The sequence below is a fragment of the Gossypium hirsutum genome, chromosome A13 (assembly GCF_007990345.1).
Source record: "Gossypium hirsutum isolate 1008001.06 chromosome A13, Gossypium_hirsutum_v2.1, whole genome shotgun sequence".
NCBI classification, from domain to species: Eukaryota; Viridiplantae; Streptophyta; class Magnoliopsida; order Malvales; family Malvaceae; genus Gossypium; species Gossypium hirsutum.
In genome coordinates, this window is record NC_053436.1 from 110,545,660 (window position 1) to 110,560,242 (window position 14,583).

Here is a 14,583-nt window from a genome sequence, read left to right on the forward strand (position 1 = left end):
TTGGTTGGATTTTGTAGATGGTGTAGCTCCACGAGCTAAGATGAATCAACAAAGATCAAGAACCGAATCCGGCCAATTTGATAGCCCATTTCATTTTTAAAAAAATATTTTTATATTTTTATTCTAGAATGGAAGTGGTATGAAGTAAGCTTGGTAGATGAGAAAAATCGGGATTATCATAAAGTTTTGTTGCTAGATATGCTTAAATGGTATTTAAACATCTTTCTTTGGTGGACTTAAATGAAGATTGAGTATTAGCTTGCTATACACTAAAAAGTGCTTCCCTTGACCTTGACAGGGATTCATCTAAAATGATCTATTGGTATAAGGCTAATGATCTATTTGAAGCCCGCATGAGTGAGGAAAAGGCTGATAAAGTTGCTGGTTGGTTCTTTACCCTTTTGCTTCTATTTTCTCATTTTGCTTAGAATATGCCTACATTGATTTGAGTTTGTCATTTTCTGAGTACATGGAGCCATGTTGGTACATCAGGATTGTGGACCTCAATTAGTTGATCGTTCGACTTGAAAAATTAATGAAGTTAGTCTCTGTTTCTGGTTTTTCAATCAAATTTTAAAATTTGAAAAGTACAACGATTAAAATTGACTTGAGGGTTAAACTCACCCATAGTTATAGAGATTATTGATAATTTAAATTTAAATTTAAGTATATTAGTTTATAATTATTTTTCATCCGTTCCTTTAAGCTTTCATGTTTCAAACATTTTTTTATCAAATTCTTGTAATAGTTCTTATATAGATTTAGTTTTTATATTTTAATTAGATCAATTTTAGTCTCTCTACCATTTGAAATAATCAATTTTAGCTTTATACTTTCCGAGTTTTAGAATTATTTTCTATTTATCAAATTGTTTCATAAATGATTACTAATAGAGATAGTAACTCAATGGCACCTCTGAGTTTAAGTATTTTTAATTTCATAAATAGAGATTATTGATAAAAGTACTATAGAGATATCGTACTAGGAGTCAATTTGCATTATGCTTCATTTACTTAAAAAATTGACAAACTAGTCATTGTATGTTAGATTAAACAATAAACTGGTATTTTTTGTTAAAAATTTCATCCATTGTATTGCTAAAAACTGACATGGATGATGAGATACCCAAATAGTTATATATTCCATGTTGATGTATATGGGCTGATTTTTAACAGCAAAAATTGATGGATTTTTAAACAAAAGGACCTATTTGCTTTTTCATCTAACGGGTATAGCTTAATTTGTCCATTTTTTTAACAAATGGAGCAAAATGCAATCCAACTTTTAAAGTACTAAATTTCACTAAGGGGAGAGAAAGTAGTGGCACAAGATGATAAGTTGAAATTGAAAAAAATGTAATAACGTTAATTAGATACCTAAATAAAGTACAAACTTAACTAATGATTTTCAAGTTTAAGTATCAACTAAGTCCCAAGTACTGAGTAAGTACATGTTGTTAAGTGGAGGAGCTAAAATATAAATTAACCCAAAAAATAATTTCCTTCAAATTTGGGCTTCTAAGCAATTAAAAGATCAAAACCCAAATTCATAGTAAATCAAGCTTTTAAAATGGAGGCAGCCCACTAGCCTTTTGTTTATACGGCGCCTTCGAGACCCATCGTCACCAGCCGCCTTATCCTCCTCCGCTTTTAAACCCACCATTTCTCCGATCATTTCATCAAATTCCTTGTGACTCACGACCCAACCCAAACTCACTCAATCTTCATTGCTTCTTCTTTATCAATGAAAAAGCTTGAATGAGGTAATTCAAGGAAAAGCGACGCCAAAAGCAAAAAATAAAAAATAAAAAATAAAAAATGAAGTCGATTCAAGCTAATAATACATTCTTCTTACCTCGTACCAATGGCTCCAACCCAAGAAAACCGGAGCTCTTATTCCCTTCCTATCCTTATCTTGTCTGCTTCAACGCTAAGGTTCCGGTTACCAAGAAATTGATTGCGAGTTCATCACTATGTTCTCAACAGTTTGCTCCTTTATTGAAGCACAAGAGATGTATATCGGTTTCGAAATGCCGGCAAGGGACTACTGTTTGCAAATTTGGAGGCCAAGATGAGCCTGCTGGTGACAATGAGGTAGGCGTTTGGTGCTTCAAATGTGTTTTGTTTTTGTATGTAAGCTGTAATTTTGTGTTTTCTTGTTCTGTTTTCTTTTTGGGGTTTAAATGTGTTGCTTGTTGAGCATTAATTTGAGTGGGTTTAGGTTTTTAAGAACTTAGATTGAATTGTTACTTGAGTTTTCATTTGAACTTTGAGAATGATTCCTTTTGTGTTTTTGAGTTATTGCCAAGTTGAGCTATAGGTTTTGTTTAGGGTTTTTAAACGGATCCTCCAATACATTCGGTATTGGTTTTAGTACGAAAGCTCGAGTTACTAAAGAGCTTGTACGGGTTCACAAAGTGGAGCGACTCACCCGCACCATGGGGCATGGGTTCAAATCAATGTGGTAGTTCCTGAGAAGCTCCAGGTTTGTGAACCCGCCATTGTTATTCGGGTTCTGAATGAAGTAGAGGGATAAAACCCTATCAGGGACAATCCCGAATGTATTAAGGGGCCGATTGTTGGTTTCAGGTGGATAGTACTTTGCGGGGAGAGTATCATGGAGGCTTTTATACTAAGAGTCAGATTGTATTTTACCACTTAGTTGTTAGATCAAAGAGTGGTCTTTTCTGTCAAAAATTTGATCTATTTTTTTCCTGTTAAAAACTGGCGTGATTGATAAAATAATTATACAGTTACACGTGGCATATCATTTGTATTTGTACTTCATTCTAATGTATAGGGATCAGTTTTTAACCGAAGAAATAGATTTAATTTTCAATGGAAGAGTCATTTTGCTCTTTGATTTAACATACAAAGATTAATTTGCCTATATTTTGAGTAGAAAGGGCAAAATGTAATCCAACTTTTAGTAAAAGGGCCACTATGATACTTTTACCAGTACTTTGCATACTTTTCTCTAAAGAGTCGACAATCCCTTTACAGGTTTATTTGCTTACACTCCTTGGATTGTACTAAATAACCTTATACATGTGCTCCACACACCTTATATTGTAGCTTCCTTTCTCTTTTAAAGCTTTAGGTTTTCTTTTGGTTTAGTGATTGATGATATCTTGGTAAGTACTTTTTATCCCGTTATTATGGCTGTCTGAAACTGCCTTTTACGATGCACTCGTTGTTTCTTCCCTTTGATTTCACGGTGTCTTTGCAATTCGTTCGTCAACTCAAAGAACAGATCTTTAGTACTGGTGATAATATGATGGGTGCATGTAGTTCTAGAATTTTTGTTTAAAAGTAGAGGGAAATGGTTGATAGAAAACTAGATTGTTGCAAATTTTGAGGTGTGTGATGCGGTTTTAGTACTTTGATATGGAAACCTAAAAGAATATGATCTAATATTGTATTATTGTTTACAGGGTTCACCGTGGAAATCTATCGAGAAAGCTATTGGAAACTTTGGGAAGAAACAATCAATCGAAGATGTGTTGAGGCAGCAGATTGAGAAGCAAGATTACTATGATGAAGGCAGTGGGCAAAATCCGCCACGTGGTGGAGGTGGCGGCGGCAGCAGTGGTGGCGATGGATTTGGAGAATCAGAGGATGAAGGCCTCTCTGGGATCTTAGACGAGACCGTGCAAGTGATTTTAGCAACCCTTGGCTTCATATTCCTGGTAAAAAGTTCTTCGCTTCTGTGCATGCATTAATAAATTTTGAAATAATCGATTTACTATCTTGCAACTGTGATGTTCTGAACTCAGACATGATAAAATTTTCAGTTCTTGTTTTCAACTGATCCTTTATCTTTCTAAAGCTTGTGACATGACGATACTTGCTACAGTATGTATATATTATTAACGGTGAGGAACTTGCTCGGTTGGCAAAGGACTACATCAAATATCTCTTCGGAGGAAGCAAAAGTGTTCGATTGAAGCGCACCATGTACAAATGGAGCAAGTTCTTTGAGAAGCTGACAGAGAAGAAGGAATATGATAAGTTTTGGTTAGAAAAAGCAATCATCACTACCCCGACATGGTACGATAGCCCCGACAAGTACAGAAGGGTCCTCAATTCTTATATAGAATACGATGATGAAGATGAGTCAGATTACGATGACTAATTCTGAGTCCTATAAGTGCCTGAAAGAACTTAATGAGAAGTTCTTTCATGAGAATGTCATTCACTAGTCTATGTTCATGTTTTGGCATTGTGGAAGAATTTGTGTACGACAATTGACATCATTGAGCATTGTTTAGTCCTTGACTAGCCCTTCACATTGATAATATTTTCCATGGATTTAGTCCCTATACGTTTATTTGATCAGTTTATTCCTTCTATTTTTAAAATTTTAAATTTTCAGTTTCGACCCAGACAATTAAATCCGATTGGTTAATTCAATTATACGTGAAAATGACAAGCTGAAATTGTCATAATATTACACATGATAATATGTTTGTTGCATTAAATTTTGGAAACAACAGAATTTATTCCAATAAATTTAATAATTACCATTTGACGAAATTAAAAATGATCAAACTAAATTTTAAATTTTTATAAAGTAAAAGGGTTAATAACAAAATTTAACTTACTTTCTATCCTTTTCATTACATGCGTGTAATACATAAAATGATTTAATATTTGAATATATATATATATAAGATACAAAATAAAATGATTTTTAAATAGATAAATGGATATAAGAAACAGACAATAAAGTCAATATTTGAATTTTCTGCCAATAATAAATTTAATATTTGAATCTATAAATAAACAGATAATATTTATTCATAAATAATGAGACTTGGTTTAATTAGAAATCAATTCAATTGAAAAAAATAAAAAAATTTAACACCAACTTATTTTATTTTATTATGAGAGTGATTATGTCTTTAAATAAATTATTTTTAAAAAAAACAACAATTTTTTAAAATTAAAATATATGAGTGACTAGCCAAGAACTCTAAGCATCGAAAATAAATAATTTTACATAAAGCAACACTTAACTCCTAAATTTAATAATTTTTCTCAATTTAGTCATTCAACTTATTTTTGGTCCATAGTTATTGAATTTGACAAAAAAGTTTTTAATTTTGATGCATATGATAACGCGACACTCTGATATTGTGCTATTTCATTACCTAACAAAATTCAGATGATGTTAGGGCTCAATCTCAAAGTGTCACATCATCACATGAATCAAACTTGAGAAAAATTACCAAATCTAAGGATCAAGTTAAGAAAAGTTATCAAGTTTAGGGACTAATTGTTGCATTATCCCGTATTTTTATAACCCATAAATATAAATTTTGAAACCCAAATCCATAATGAACTAAGAGTACCCAAATTGAGAAGAAAAAGAAGCCCATAACCAATTAAACTACATTACAATTACTACACAAAATCGTGGTTCCCTCCCTCGCCCGCCTTTCGCCTTCATTGAGTTGAAGTATCGAGAATCTATCACTGTAAACCCTTGCTTTGCTTTTGCATACATTTTCTTCTTCTTTCTACTACTTTCTTCTTGTTTCTTCAGTGCTTCGACGTACCTTCTTCTCTCTCTATTTTTCTTTTCACCTGCGTTGATTTGTTTAATTTTTTTTGTCACTTAACTCTTTGAAATTAGTGTAATTTTTTCCCATTCATTTTTGTCATTCGCGACTTGTCTCTGCTGAAAAAAGATTGATTTTGCGTTTCTTTCTGGCCTTTCTTATAGGAAAAAAAAACTGAAACTTTGTTAATTAAATTCAGAAAATGGAATAACAAAATTATGAGCTTACAAGATCTTTAGCTGGATAAAAATTTTGCGTTTGGATTATATGAGCATTTTATGTAGATATGTTCAATATAGGCTTCGATATTGGACTTCACTGTTATTGAATTTGGCCAATAAGCTTAAGAATCTGTGCATTTCATATATGTTAATAGATTTTGATGTTGAAGCATGCGAACAGCTTAGACTATAAGTTCCTTTTGGGTCCGATTGTATCCAAATCTTAATAGACTAAAGATTGGTTTTGGGTTTAAATTGTTAAATGATTTAATTGATATGTTTGGGTGCAGACTTTGGATTTTAAGCAATGGATGATAACTTGTATGATGAATTTGGTAACTATATTGGACCTGATATCGAGTCAGACCAAGGGAGTGAAGGTGAGGAAGAAGAAGATGAAGAACTTCCTGACAGGCATGTCCAAGAGGAGGGAGAGCAATCTGATGGGGAGGCTCCAGATGGGGTGTCTAATGGATGGATTACAGCTGCTAATGATGTTGATATGGATAATCAGATTGTTCTTGCTGAGGACAAGAAGTATTACCCAACTGCGGAAGAGGTTTATGGTGAGGATGTTGAGACCTTGGTTATGGATGAAGATGAGCAGCCTCTTGAGCAACCTATTATCAAGCCTGTTAAGAATATCAAGTTTGAGGTCGGAGTTAAGGATTCTTCAACTTATGTGTCGACCCAGTTTCTTATTGGTTTGATGTCAAACCCAGGTTTGATCCGCAATGTTGCCCTCGTTGGACACTTGCAGCATGGGAAGACGGTGTTTATGGACATGTTGGTTGAGCAAACCCACCATATGAACACGTTTGATCAAAATAGTGAGAAGCACATGAGATACACTGATACAAGAATTGATGAGCAAGAAAGAAGGATATCTATTAAGGCCATCCCGATGTCACTTGTTCTTGAGGACAGTAATGGGAAATCCTATCTCTGTAATATCATGGACACTCCTGGTCATGTGAATTTTTCTGATGAAATGACTGCTGCTCTTAGGCTTGCTGACGGTGCCGTGTTAATTGTTGATGCAGCTGAAGGAGTGATGGTAAGCATATATTTTTATGTATATTACAGTAGCTTATACATTAATGCTCCCTTTATTTTTGCCTTCTGGTTATGCCTATGCTTGAGAGCAGCCTGAATTATAGTTGGAAGTAGAAACGTTTTATCAAACTTTACGGGTAAGCATAATAGTAAAATATGAACTCCTAAGTAAATGAGTATTCTGATATCTGTTGCAGTTAAATTTAGTTGTGCTAGTCAAATCTTCTCCAAATTCACTGCTTTACTGATCTTTGAATTTGAGTTTGGTGATTGCTGCCCTTTGTAGAATTTATGAACTATGTAAGGCTGTTGAGAATGATGCTTATGCTTTCATGTTGTAAACAGGTAAATACTGAGAGGGCTATACGCCATGCAATACAGGAACGCATACCTATTGTAGTTGTTATAAACAAGGTAAACACTTTTCATCAAGTTATATTGTATATTGTAAGCCTTTGATTAAAATGATGTTCCATACTTCCGCATCTTGCTTGTGCTCATATGTTATTCATTTTTGAAGGTTGACCGGCTGATAACAGAACTTAAGTTGCCCCCCAAGGATGCTTATCATAAACTAAGGCATACCCTGGAAGTAATTAATAACCATATATCTGCAGCCTCTACAACCGCTGGTAATGTTCCAGTTATTGATCCTGCTGCTGGAAATGTTTGTTTTGCTAGTGCAAGTGCAGGATGGTCCTTCACTTTGCAGTCATTTGCAAAATTATATGTGAAACTACATGGAATTCCATTTGATGCTGAGAAGTTTGCATCTCGTCTTTGGGGTGATATTTATTATCATCCTGATACCAGGGCTTTTAAAAGGAAACCCCCTGCTGGCGGAGGAGAACGATCATTTGTTGAATTTGTGCTTGAACCCCTTTATAAGATATATAGCCAGGTGATTGGTGAACATAGGAAGAGTGTAGAGTCGACTCTCGCAGAGTTGGGTGTCACTCTTAGCAATGCTGCTTACAAGTTAAATGTTAGGCCTTTGCTAAGGCTGGCTTGCAGCACAGTTTTTGGTTCAGCCTCAGGCTTCACTGATTTGCTGGTTCAACACATACCATCACCGAAGGATGCTGCAGCTAAGAAGGTTGATCACACTTACACAGGACCTAAACATTCTACAATTTACAAGGCCATGGTAGAATGTGATCCATCTGGTCCCCTTATGGTCAATGTGACCAAACTATATCCCAAGTCCGATTGTAGTGTTTTTGATGCTTTTGGTAGGGTTTACAGTGGTAGAATTCAAACTGGGCAGTCTTTGAGAGTACTGGGAGAAGGCTATTCACCAGATGACGAGGAGGACATGACAATAAAAGAAGTAACCAAATTATGGATCTACCAAGCTCGATACAGAATACCTATAAGCAGTGCTCCTCCTGGTTCTTGGGTTCTTATTGAAGGTGTTGATGCTTCAATTATGAAAACTGCCACCCTCTGTAATATGGATCTTGATGAAGATGTATACATTTTCCGGCCGTTACAGTTTAATACTCTTCCTGTTGTAAAAACAGCTACTGAGCCTTTAAATCCTAGTGAGTTGCCCAAAATGGTGGAGGGGCTTCGGAAGATTAGCAAAAGCTATCCTCTAGCAATTACTAAAGTTGAGGAATCTGGTGAGCACACTATATTAGGTACTGGAGAGTTGTACTTGGACTCAATTATGAAGGACCTTAGGGAGCTTTATTCAGAGGTGGAAGTTAAGGTATCTAGTTTGTGATACCCTTTGTTCTGTCCTAGTTTTATTCCTTTCTGAAACTCATTATTCTTTTATATTTGCTTTGCTCGACTTCGTTTTTGTGTGTTTTCGCTTATGGTTCTCCTAAATATAGGTGGCAGATCCTGTTGTTTCATTCTGTGAAACAGTGGTGGAGTCTTCATCCATGAAATGCTTTGCTGAAACACCCAACAAGAAGAATAAAATAACCATGGTAAAGACAACCATCATTTTTTCCAACCTGGATACGTTTAGGAATAAATACAAGTATACTTGCTCTCAGGATGTATCATATACCTTTCTAGATTGCAGAGCCATTGGAGAGAGGTCTTGCAGAGGACATTGAGAATGGTGTTGTAAGTGTTGACTGGAGTCGGAAGCAACTTGGTGACTTCTTCAAGACAAAATATGACTGGGATTTGCTTGCTGCACGTTCCATCTGGGCATTTGGCCCTGATAAGCAGGTACCAAAGTGTAATTTTGTTTAAATACCTGTTGATAATATCTGGCTCCTTGCTTCTCTGGTGAAGCTCTGCTGATTCAAATATTGTTTTGCAGGGACCTAACATTTTATTAGATGATACACTCCCTACTGAGGTTGACAAGGGATTGTTGGGGTCTGTCAGGGATTCTATTGTCCAAGGGTAAGATTATATCTTCTTTACTTGTCTTCTAAGCAGTTAATCTACTGCCTCTGATTAAGGATTTCATATTTTGTTGGCCAGATTTCAGTGGGGTGCTCGAGAAGGACCTCTCTGTGATGAACCTATTAGAAATGTGAAGTTCAAAATAGTTGATGCAAGGATTGCATCTGAACCATTGCATCGAGGATCTGGACAGATCATACCCACAGCTCGACGTGTGGCCTATTCAGCTTTCCTTATGGCGACCCCACGGCTTATGGAACCTGTATATTATGTGGAGGTATGTTCCTTTTATCATATTCCCTCACATAATATTTTTTTTGTTTTAAGAGAATAGAAGAGGAAAAAGAAAGAGGGGGGGGGTTATCCTCCAGAACTAGGGATCAATCCCTCACTTCAGCGATTAAATAGGGGCTTGTCCCCATTAAACATGCAAGAGAGACCAACAGTAATAATGTTGCAAAACAAGGTAGACTGGATGCAGTGGTTCTTCTAATGACAAAAGAATAGAAACCATAAATTAATTTGCCTTGGCATATGACAAACTGAAAATAATTCTAAAATTTCAAGTAAAATCTTGCTCTGGTTGCTATGGTCTTTAGCAAATGGTATCCTCTCCCTGCTAGGATGAGGAAAAGGCTATGCAGAGGTTCAATACTACCCGGAAGCAAGCTTAGTTTGGCCCAATAAAGGGAAACTGCAAAGTTAAAGAAAGTTTTATTATTCTGGCATCTTTTTAATCATATGCAACTGTCTCAGTTGACAAACTTGTTTCTCTTGACATTATGTTCAGATACAAACACCAATTGACTGTGTCTCTGCCATCTACACGGTGTTGTCTCGTAGGCGTGGTCATGTTACAGCTGATGTGCCACAGCCAGGAACCCCGGCCTATATTGTGAAGGTTTGGAAGCTAAGCTTGAAATCTTTTAGAAATATTTGCATGACTGAGGGATCAAAGTTAGTAAACATGAATTATACATGCTTTACTTTCGTAATTTCATTGACTAGTAAGGCGATATTTTCTGGCAAGTTCTATCATTCATGAAGTTGCCTAATAGCTTACTACTGATCCCATTTATATGCTTACTAGTTCAACTTATTGCTTTTTCCATATAGGCATTTTTACCTGTGATAGAGTCATTCGGATTTGAGACAGACCTGAGGTACCACACACAAGGTCAAGCCTTTTGTCTCTCAGTATTCGACCACTGGGCCATAGTTCCTGGAGACCCTTTGGACAAGAGCATTGTTTTGCGACCTCTTGAACCCGCACCAATACAGCACCTTGCTCGGGAGTTCATGGTGAAGACAAGGCGTAGAAAGGTATTGCTACTTCTCTCTACCTATGCACGCTACATATGCACACACACAGCCATGCAGGCATTCCATCTGTATAATGGACAAAGATCCTTTAAAAAAAATTAATGTGTTAATTTTCTGTCAACTTTTAGGGAATGAGTGAAGATGTGAGCATCAACAAGTTCTTCGACGAGGCTATGGTGGTGGAGCTAGCTCAGCAGGCTGCCGATCTTCATCAGCAGATGATATAAACCGAAACACGGTATATACAAGTTTGTCATGTTTCGAGGACTTCAAAGTACTTCCTGATATACTTGGTTTGTAGTTTTTAGGAGAGTTCAACGTTTTACTGCCATCCTTCCTCACCCCTTTCATTGGGCTCAAACTTGGACAAGGTAACAGTGTTGATGTTAATTTCCAGTGACCATAGAGTTAAGAATTTGGTTTAGGATTGTATTTGTTCCATTTTTGTTCATGTCATAGGTGTTGTTGTAAGTTGCGAAGAGACTGAGCTGAGTTATTAATATATTTGAAGTTAAATCAAAATAATCATTCAAATGACTATTAATTGTTTAATTAATCAACGTGTTATATATTCTCTAAAGTCTAGACCAAACCTAACCATAGAGATGTGGAAGAAAAAGAGTAAATATACATTTTGGCATCTGAACTTGGGTTCAAGGTTCAAATTACTACTTAAAGGGTTGCTTTTTGGTCTAATTAGGCACTTAAACTTGGTCTCAACGTTCAATTTGGTATATGAACTTGGGTTTTTTTGTTCAAATTGGTTCAAATAATTAGTAATTGTTCAAATTGGTTCAAATAATTAGTAAAAATTAAATTCAAATACCAATTTAAATCAAAAAGTCAAGTTAGAAACCTCATTGGATTGAAATAATCTTTAACCTTAAAGCCATAAAAAGTATTAAACCAAAACCGAAACCATTGGTCTCATGTAAATTGTGGTTCCTTTAAAACACTAGAATTTACTGTATCTTGTTTGAATAAAAAAAAATTGTGGTACCTATTTTGTGGGGGCAAAGAAATTGAAGTTTTACATAAGTAAACACTTAACTATAAAAAATTACAAAATATTGTTAGATTATTAATAAAAAATTCTATCATTCAATTATTTTATTTTATGACAATTTTTAAAATTAATATTTTAATATTTATATATTATACCAATTTAATATTAATTTTAAAAAAAATCTAATTTAAGATGAAGTTTTACTCTTGGGTTCATTTAATTATTTCACTGATACACTTTCTTTTTTTCTTACAAATGCAAATGTATTGGTGTGATCTATTCAATTCAATTAAATAAATCAATTAAAAAATTTCATGAAAAAAATCAATTAAAAAATTCATGAAAAAGAAAAATTTAATTCAAGAAACGATTCTCAAATTAACTGATGCAATGTCCTTTTTCGAACCAATCAGTCAATCAACAAGGTACATTAAAACTACTGATAAAATGGCATTCATAAACAGAACATTACAAACAAACACTAGTCGAACTTATTGCCCATGAGAGCCCCTACAATACCCTCAACTTCCCAGGCCCAAACTCGGACAAAAAAAAGAAGTTTCAGACAACTCCCCAGACCCTAATTTCAGTTTTTCTGGAACCCCAAATTACTGAAAACAATATTTAACTTTTCATTTTGATGGAGAGTAAAGATCAAGTTCTTTGTGAGTGTGAATCTCACAATCTGAGGTTGGCTTTGAAACACAAGTCAACATATACCCATCCTTAATTTGATCGTCCTCGAGGTAGATGGCTTCTGGTTGATGTACCGTACCTGAAACGACCTTTGCGGTACATATAGAGCAAGCTCCAGCTCTGCAACAATAAGGCAGCTCTACTCCTGCTGCCTCAGCTGCCTCTAAGATGTACTGGTTATCGGGGACTTCAAACTCATTCTCTTCACCGTTTGGTCCTACGAGCTTAATCTTGTACATTGCCATTGATGTTCGTTGATTTGAGGAACATTTCAAGCCGAAAGATCTAGAGATGGTTTTAACAGATCCAAGAGATGTTGGGGCCCTGACGATGGGACTTGTAAATCGGTTTGGGGTTGGAGCTTTAACAATAGATGGGGAAGTGAGGCTCCTGACGGTTGTCATCTTTGTTTTCTTCCTTCGTTGTGGTTTGACTCCTAGATAAAGAATGGAAAATGATATAAGGGCTTTGCAGTTTGCACCATACAAGCATTTAAAGAAAAACGTAAATTCGGAAACAAATGACAAAAGATGAAAGGCGGCAACTAAACCAAGACAAATCAAGCAAGCAACCCTAAACCATATAGGCTAAGAAAAAACGAATTCCTGAACTCAGCTTAATATTTTTCCTTGTGTTCGAAAGAGGGGTACGGGTGGGGCTAGACATTAAGTAGATTGAATCCTGAAGATAGCATTATCAATAGCAGGAGTAAAGCCAGGAAATTGTTTTAGGAGGGCCAAAACTAAATAAACCTTTTTGGGAAGAGCCAAAATGCAATTTTACCATTATACTAACTTGTAATTTTCTAAAAACTAAAGGGACTATATAAACAATTTTTCTTTGCCCCCCTCCGCCCCTAATCAAGAGGGACAGCTACCAAAAGAATTAGTCTTCATGGATCATAAAACAGACATAGACAACTTGCTTATACCAAAAACAACATAGAAACAAGCATGCATGGTATGTTCTTACAAGCTTATTGATCTTATTTATTGCCAAATTCATTTATCCCATTTTGTGCAGGACCAGAAGCAAATATCAAAGAACCACATTCTAACACTTGGCAGAAAAGGCATAAAGAATCAACGTGCATGACAAAATACACATGTGGAATGTTCCCAAGATGCATAACTGACTAAACTACAAGAAAAGATGTGTATTTGAACTCATCTCTTGTTCCTATCAACAAATGGCCATGAAGTTGCTGTAATGCAAAAGTTTAAATACCATCTTTCATATTTTTTCCATCGTGAATTTGGTAAAACGTTTGGTCATTTACATATAAACCATCCACATGCAACAAATGATCTTATTTATAAAGGTAAATCAAATTGCCATAAATGAGGCATTGCCTCAAACAAGTTAACTATTTCTTGATATAATCAAAGGTATCTTGCAATGTGGTATTCAAGTAAAACTCTTCCAACAATGATGACTCCACGATTGGTCAAAATAAAAAAAAAATTCTAAACTTTGGGGGACAAGTTTACCGTTCATAATCCAAAGAACAAAAAGCTAAAGCTATTCCTTTTTTTTGTTTATTTAATTTTCTCTTGGTTTCCAAATAAGAAACCTGAAAATTCACAGCTCAACCATACCAAAAAACCAAGCAAAACATAGAATTCAACCAAAAACCACTTTGAAAAAGGCCAAAACAAGCAAAAAAGACAAAAACCCAACACCGAAAACAAGGAACAAAGCTGAAAACAACTGATCATAAACACAAAATCCACAAACTTATACATAAATGTAACGCAAAATCAAAACTAAAAAAGAAATGATGAAAAAGAAAAGGAAAACCCAAACTAGAGCTAGAGGAAAAGAGAGAGAACTTACAGAAGGAATTTGGGAAGCGGAGAAAACAAGAGATCTAAGCTTTAAAAGCCTTTAAACCCTAAATAAGCACTAAACAGTGACACAGTGACAGTGATGATGACGATGATCACAATTCTTTTTTTCCTCCCTATTTATATCCTTAAAATAGCGGTATCAAAATCTGATTATTAAATTTTAAGAATCCAATAAAATAATTCACAAATTGTCATCCACAAATCCACAACACGGCAAACACAATCACAAACAATTATATATAATATTAAAATTCTCTAATTTCAATGAATAAATAATAATACGTGGTAGGTGGGGGTCTGAGAATTTAAAAAATGTGCAAAATTTCGTAGACTTCTTCCATTTCGAGGTTCTAAGATTCCACACTGCTTGCATTATTGCAATGCAATTAATGCACTTTCTCTTTCAATTTAGAATTTTATATCAACCCCAAAAAATTTCTCTTTTAGATTGATAGATTTAAAAGAAAATACATTTTTTCACTAAAATATTAATTT

The 14,583-nt window shown here is 35.0% G+C and overlaps 3 protein-coding genes across 6 annotated transcripts; 2 read left to right on the plus strand and 1 right to left on the minus strand.

The window, feature by feature from the left end:
* Positions 1-1,563: 1,563 nt before the first annotated feature.
* Positions 1,564-4,321, plus strand: LOC107941258 (uncharacterized). Of its 2 annotated transcripts, none has more exons than XM_016874815.2 (3): positions 1,564-2,093; positions 3,434-3,688; positions 3,856-4,321. In XM_016874815.2, exons 1-3 carry the CDS (start codon positions 1,818-1,820, stop codon positions 4,132-4,134), a joined length of 810 nt encoding a protein of 269 aa, XP_016730304.1. In that variant the 5' UTR covers positions 1,564-1,817; the 3' UTR covers positions 4,135-4,321. The 2 variants fall into 2 exon arrangements, with proteins under 2 accessions (XP_016730304.1, XP_016730305.1); XM_016874816.2 differs by having other exon boundaries at positions 1,599-2,093; positions 3,829-4,321.
* Positions 4,322-5,337: 1,016 nt separating this feature from the next.
* LOC107941271 (110 kDa U5 small nuclear ribonucleoprotein component CLO) lies at positions 5,338-11,058 on the plus strand. Of its 2 annotated transcripts, none has more exons than XM_016874827.2 (11): positions 5,338-5,479; positions 6,075-6,841; positions 7,186-7,254; positions 7,361-8,554; positions 8,682-8,780; positions 8,872-9,030; positions 9,125-9,210; positions 9,292-9,490; positions 10,004-10,114; positions 10,330-10,536; positions 10,665-11,058. In XM_016874827.2, the coding sequence occupies exons 2-11, from the start codon at positions 6,092-6,094 to the stop codon at positions 10,761-10,763; spliced, it is 2,973 nt and encodes a 990-aa protein (XP_016730316.1). In that variant the 5' UTR covers positions 5,338-5,479; positions 6,075-6,091; the 3' UTR covers positions 10,764-11,058. The 2 variants fall into 2 exon arrangements, with proteins under 2 accessions (XP_016730316.1, XP_016730317.1); XM_016874828.2 differs by having other exon boundaries at positions 5,438-5,556.
* Positions 11,059-11,972: 914 nt separating this feature from the next.
* Positions 11,973-14,480, minus strand: LOC107941275 (ferredoxin, root R-B2). Of its 2 annotated transcripts, none has more exons than XM_016874834.2 (2): positions 14,371-14,480; positions 11,973-12,674 (listed from the first exon to the last, which is right to left on the minus strand). In XM_016874834.2, exons 1-2 carry the CDS (start codon positions 14,459-14,461, stop codon positions 12,175-12,177), a joined length of 591 nt encoding a protein of 196 aa, XP_016730323.1. In that variant the 5' UTR covers positions 14,462-14,480; the 3' UTR covers positions 11,973-12,174. The 2 variants fall into 2 exon arrangements, with proteins under 2 accessions (XP_016730323.1, XP_016730324.1); XM_016874835.2 differs by lacking the exon at positions 14,371-14,480 and adding an exon at positions 14,075-14,324.
* Between the last annotated feature and the right edge of the window lie 103 nt (positions 14,481-14,583).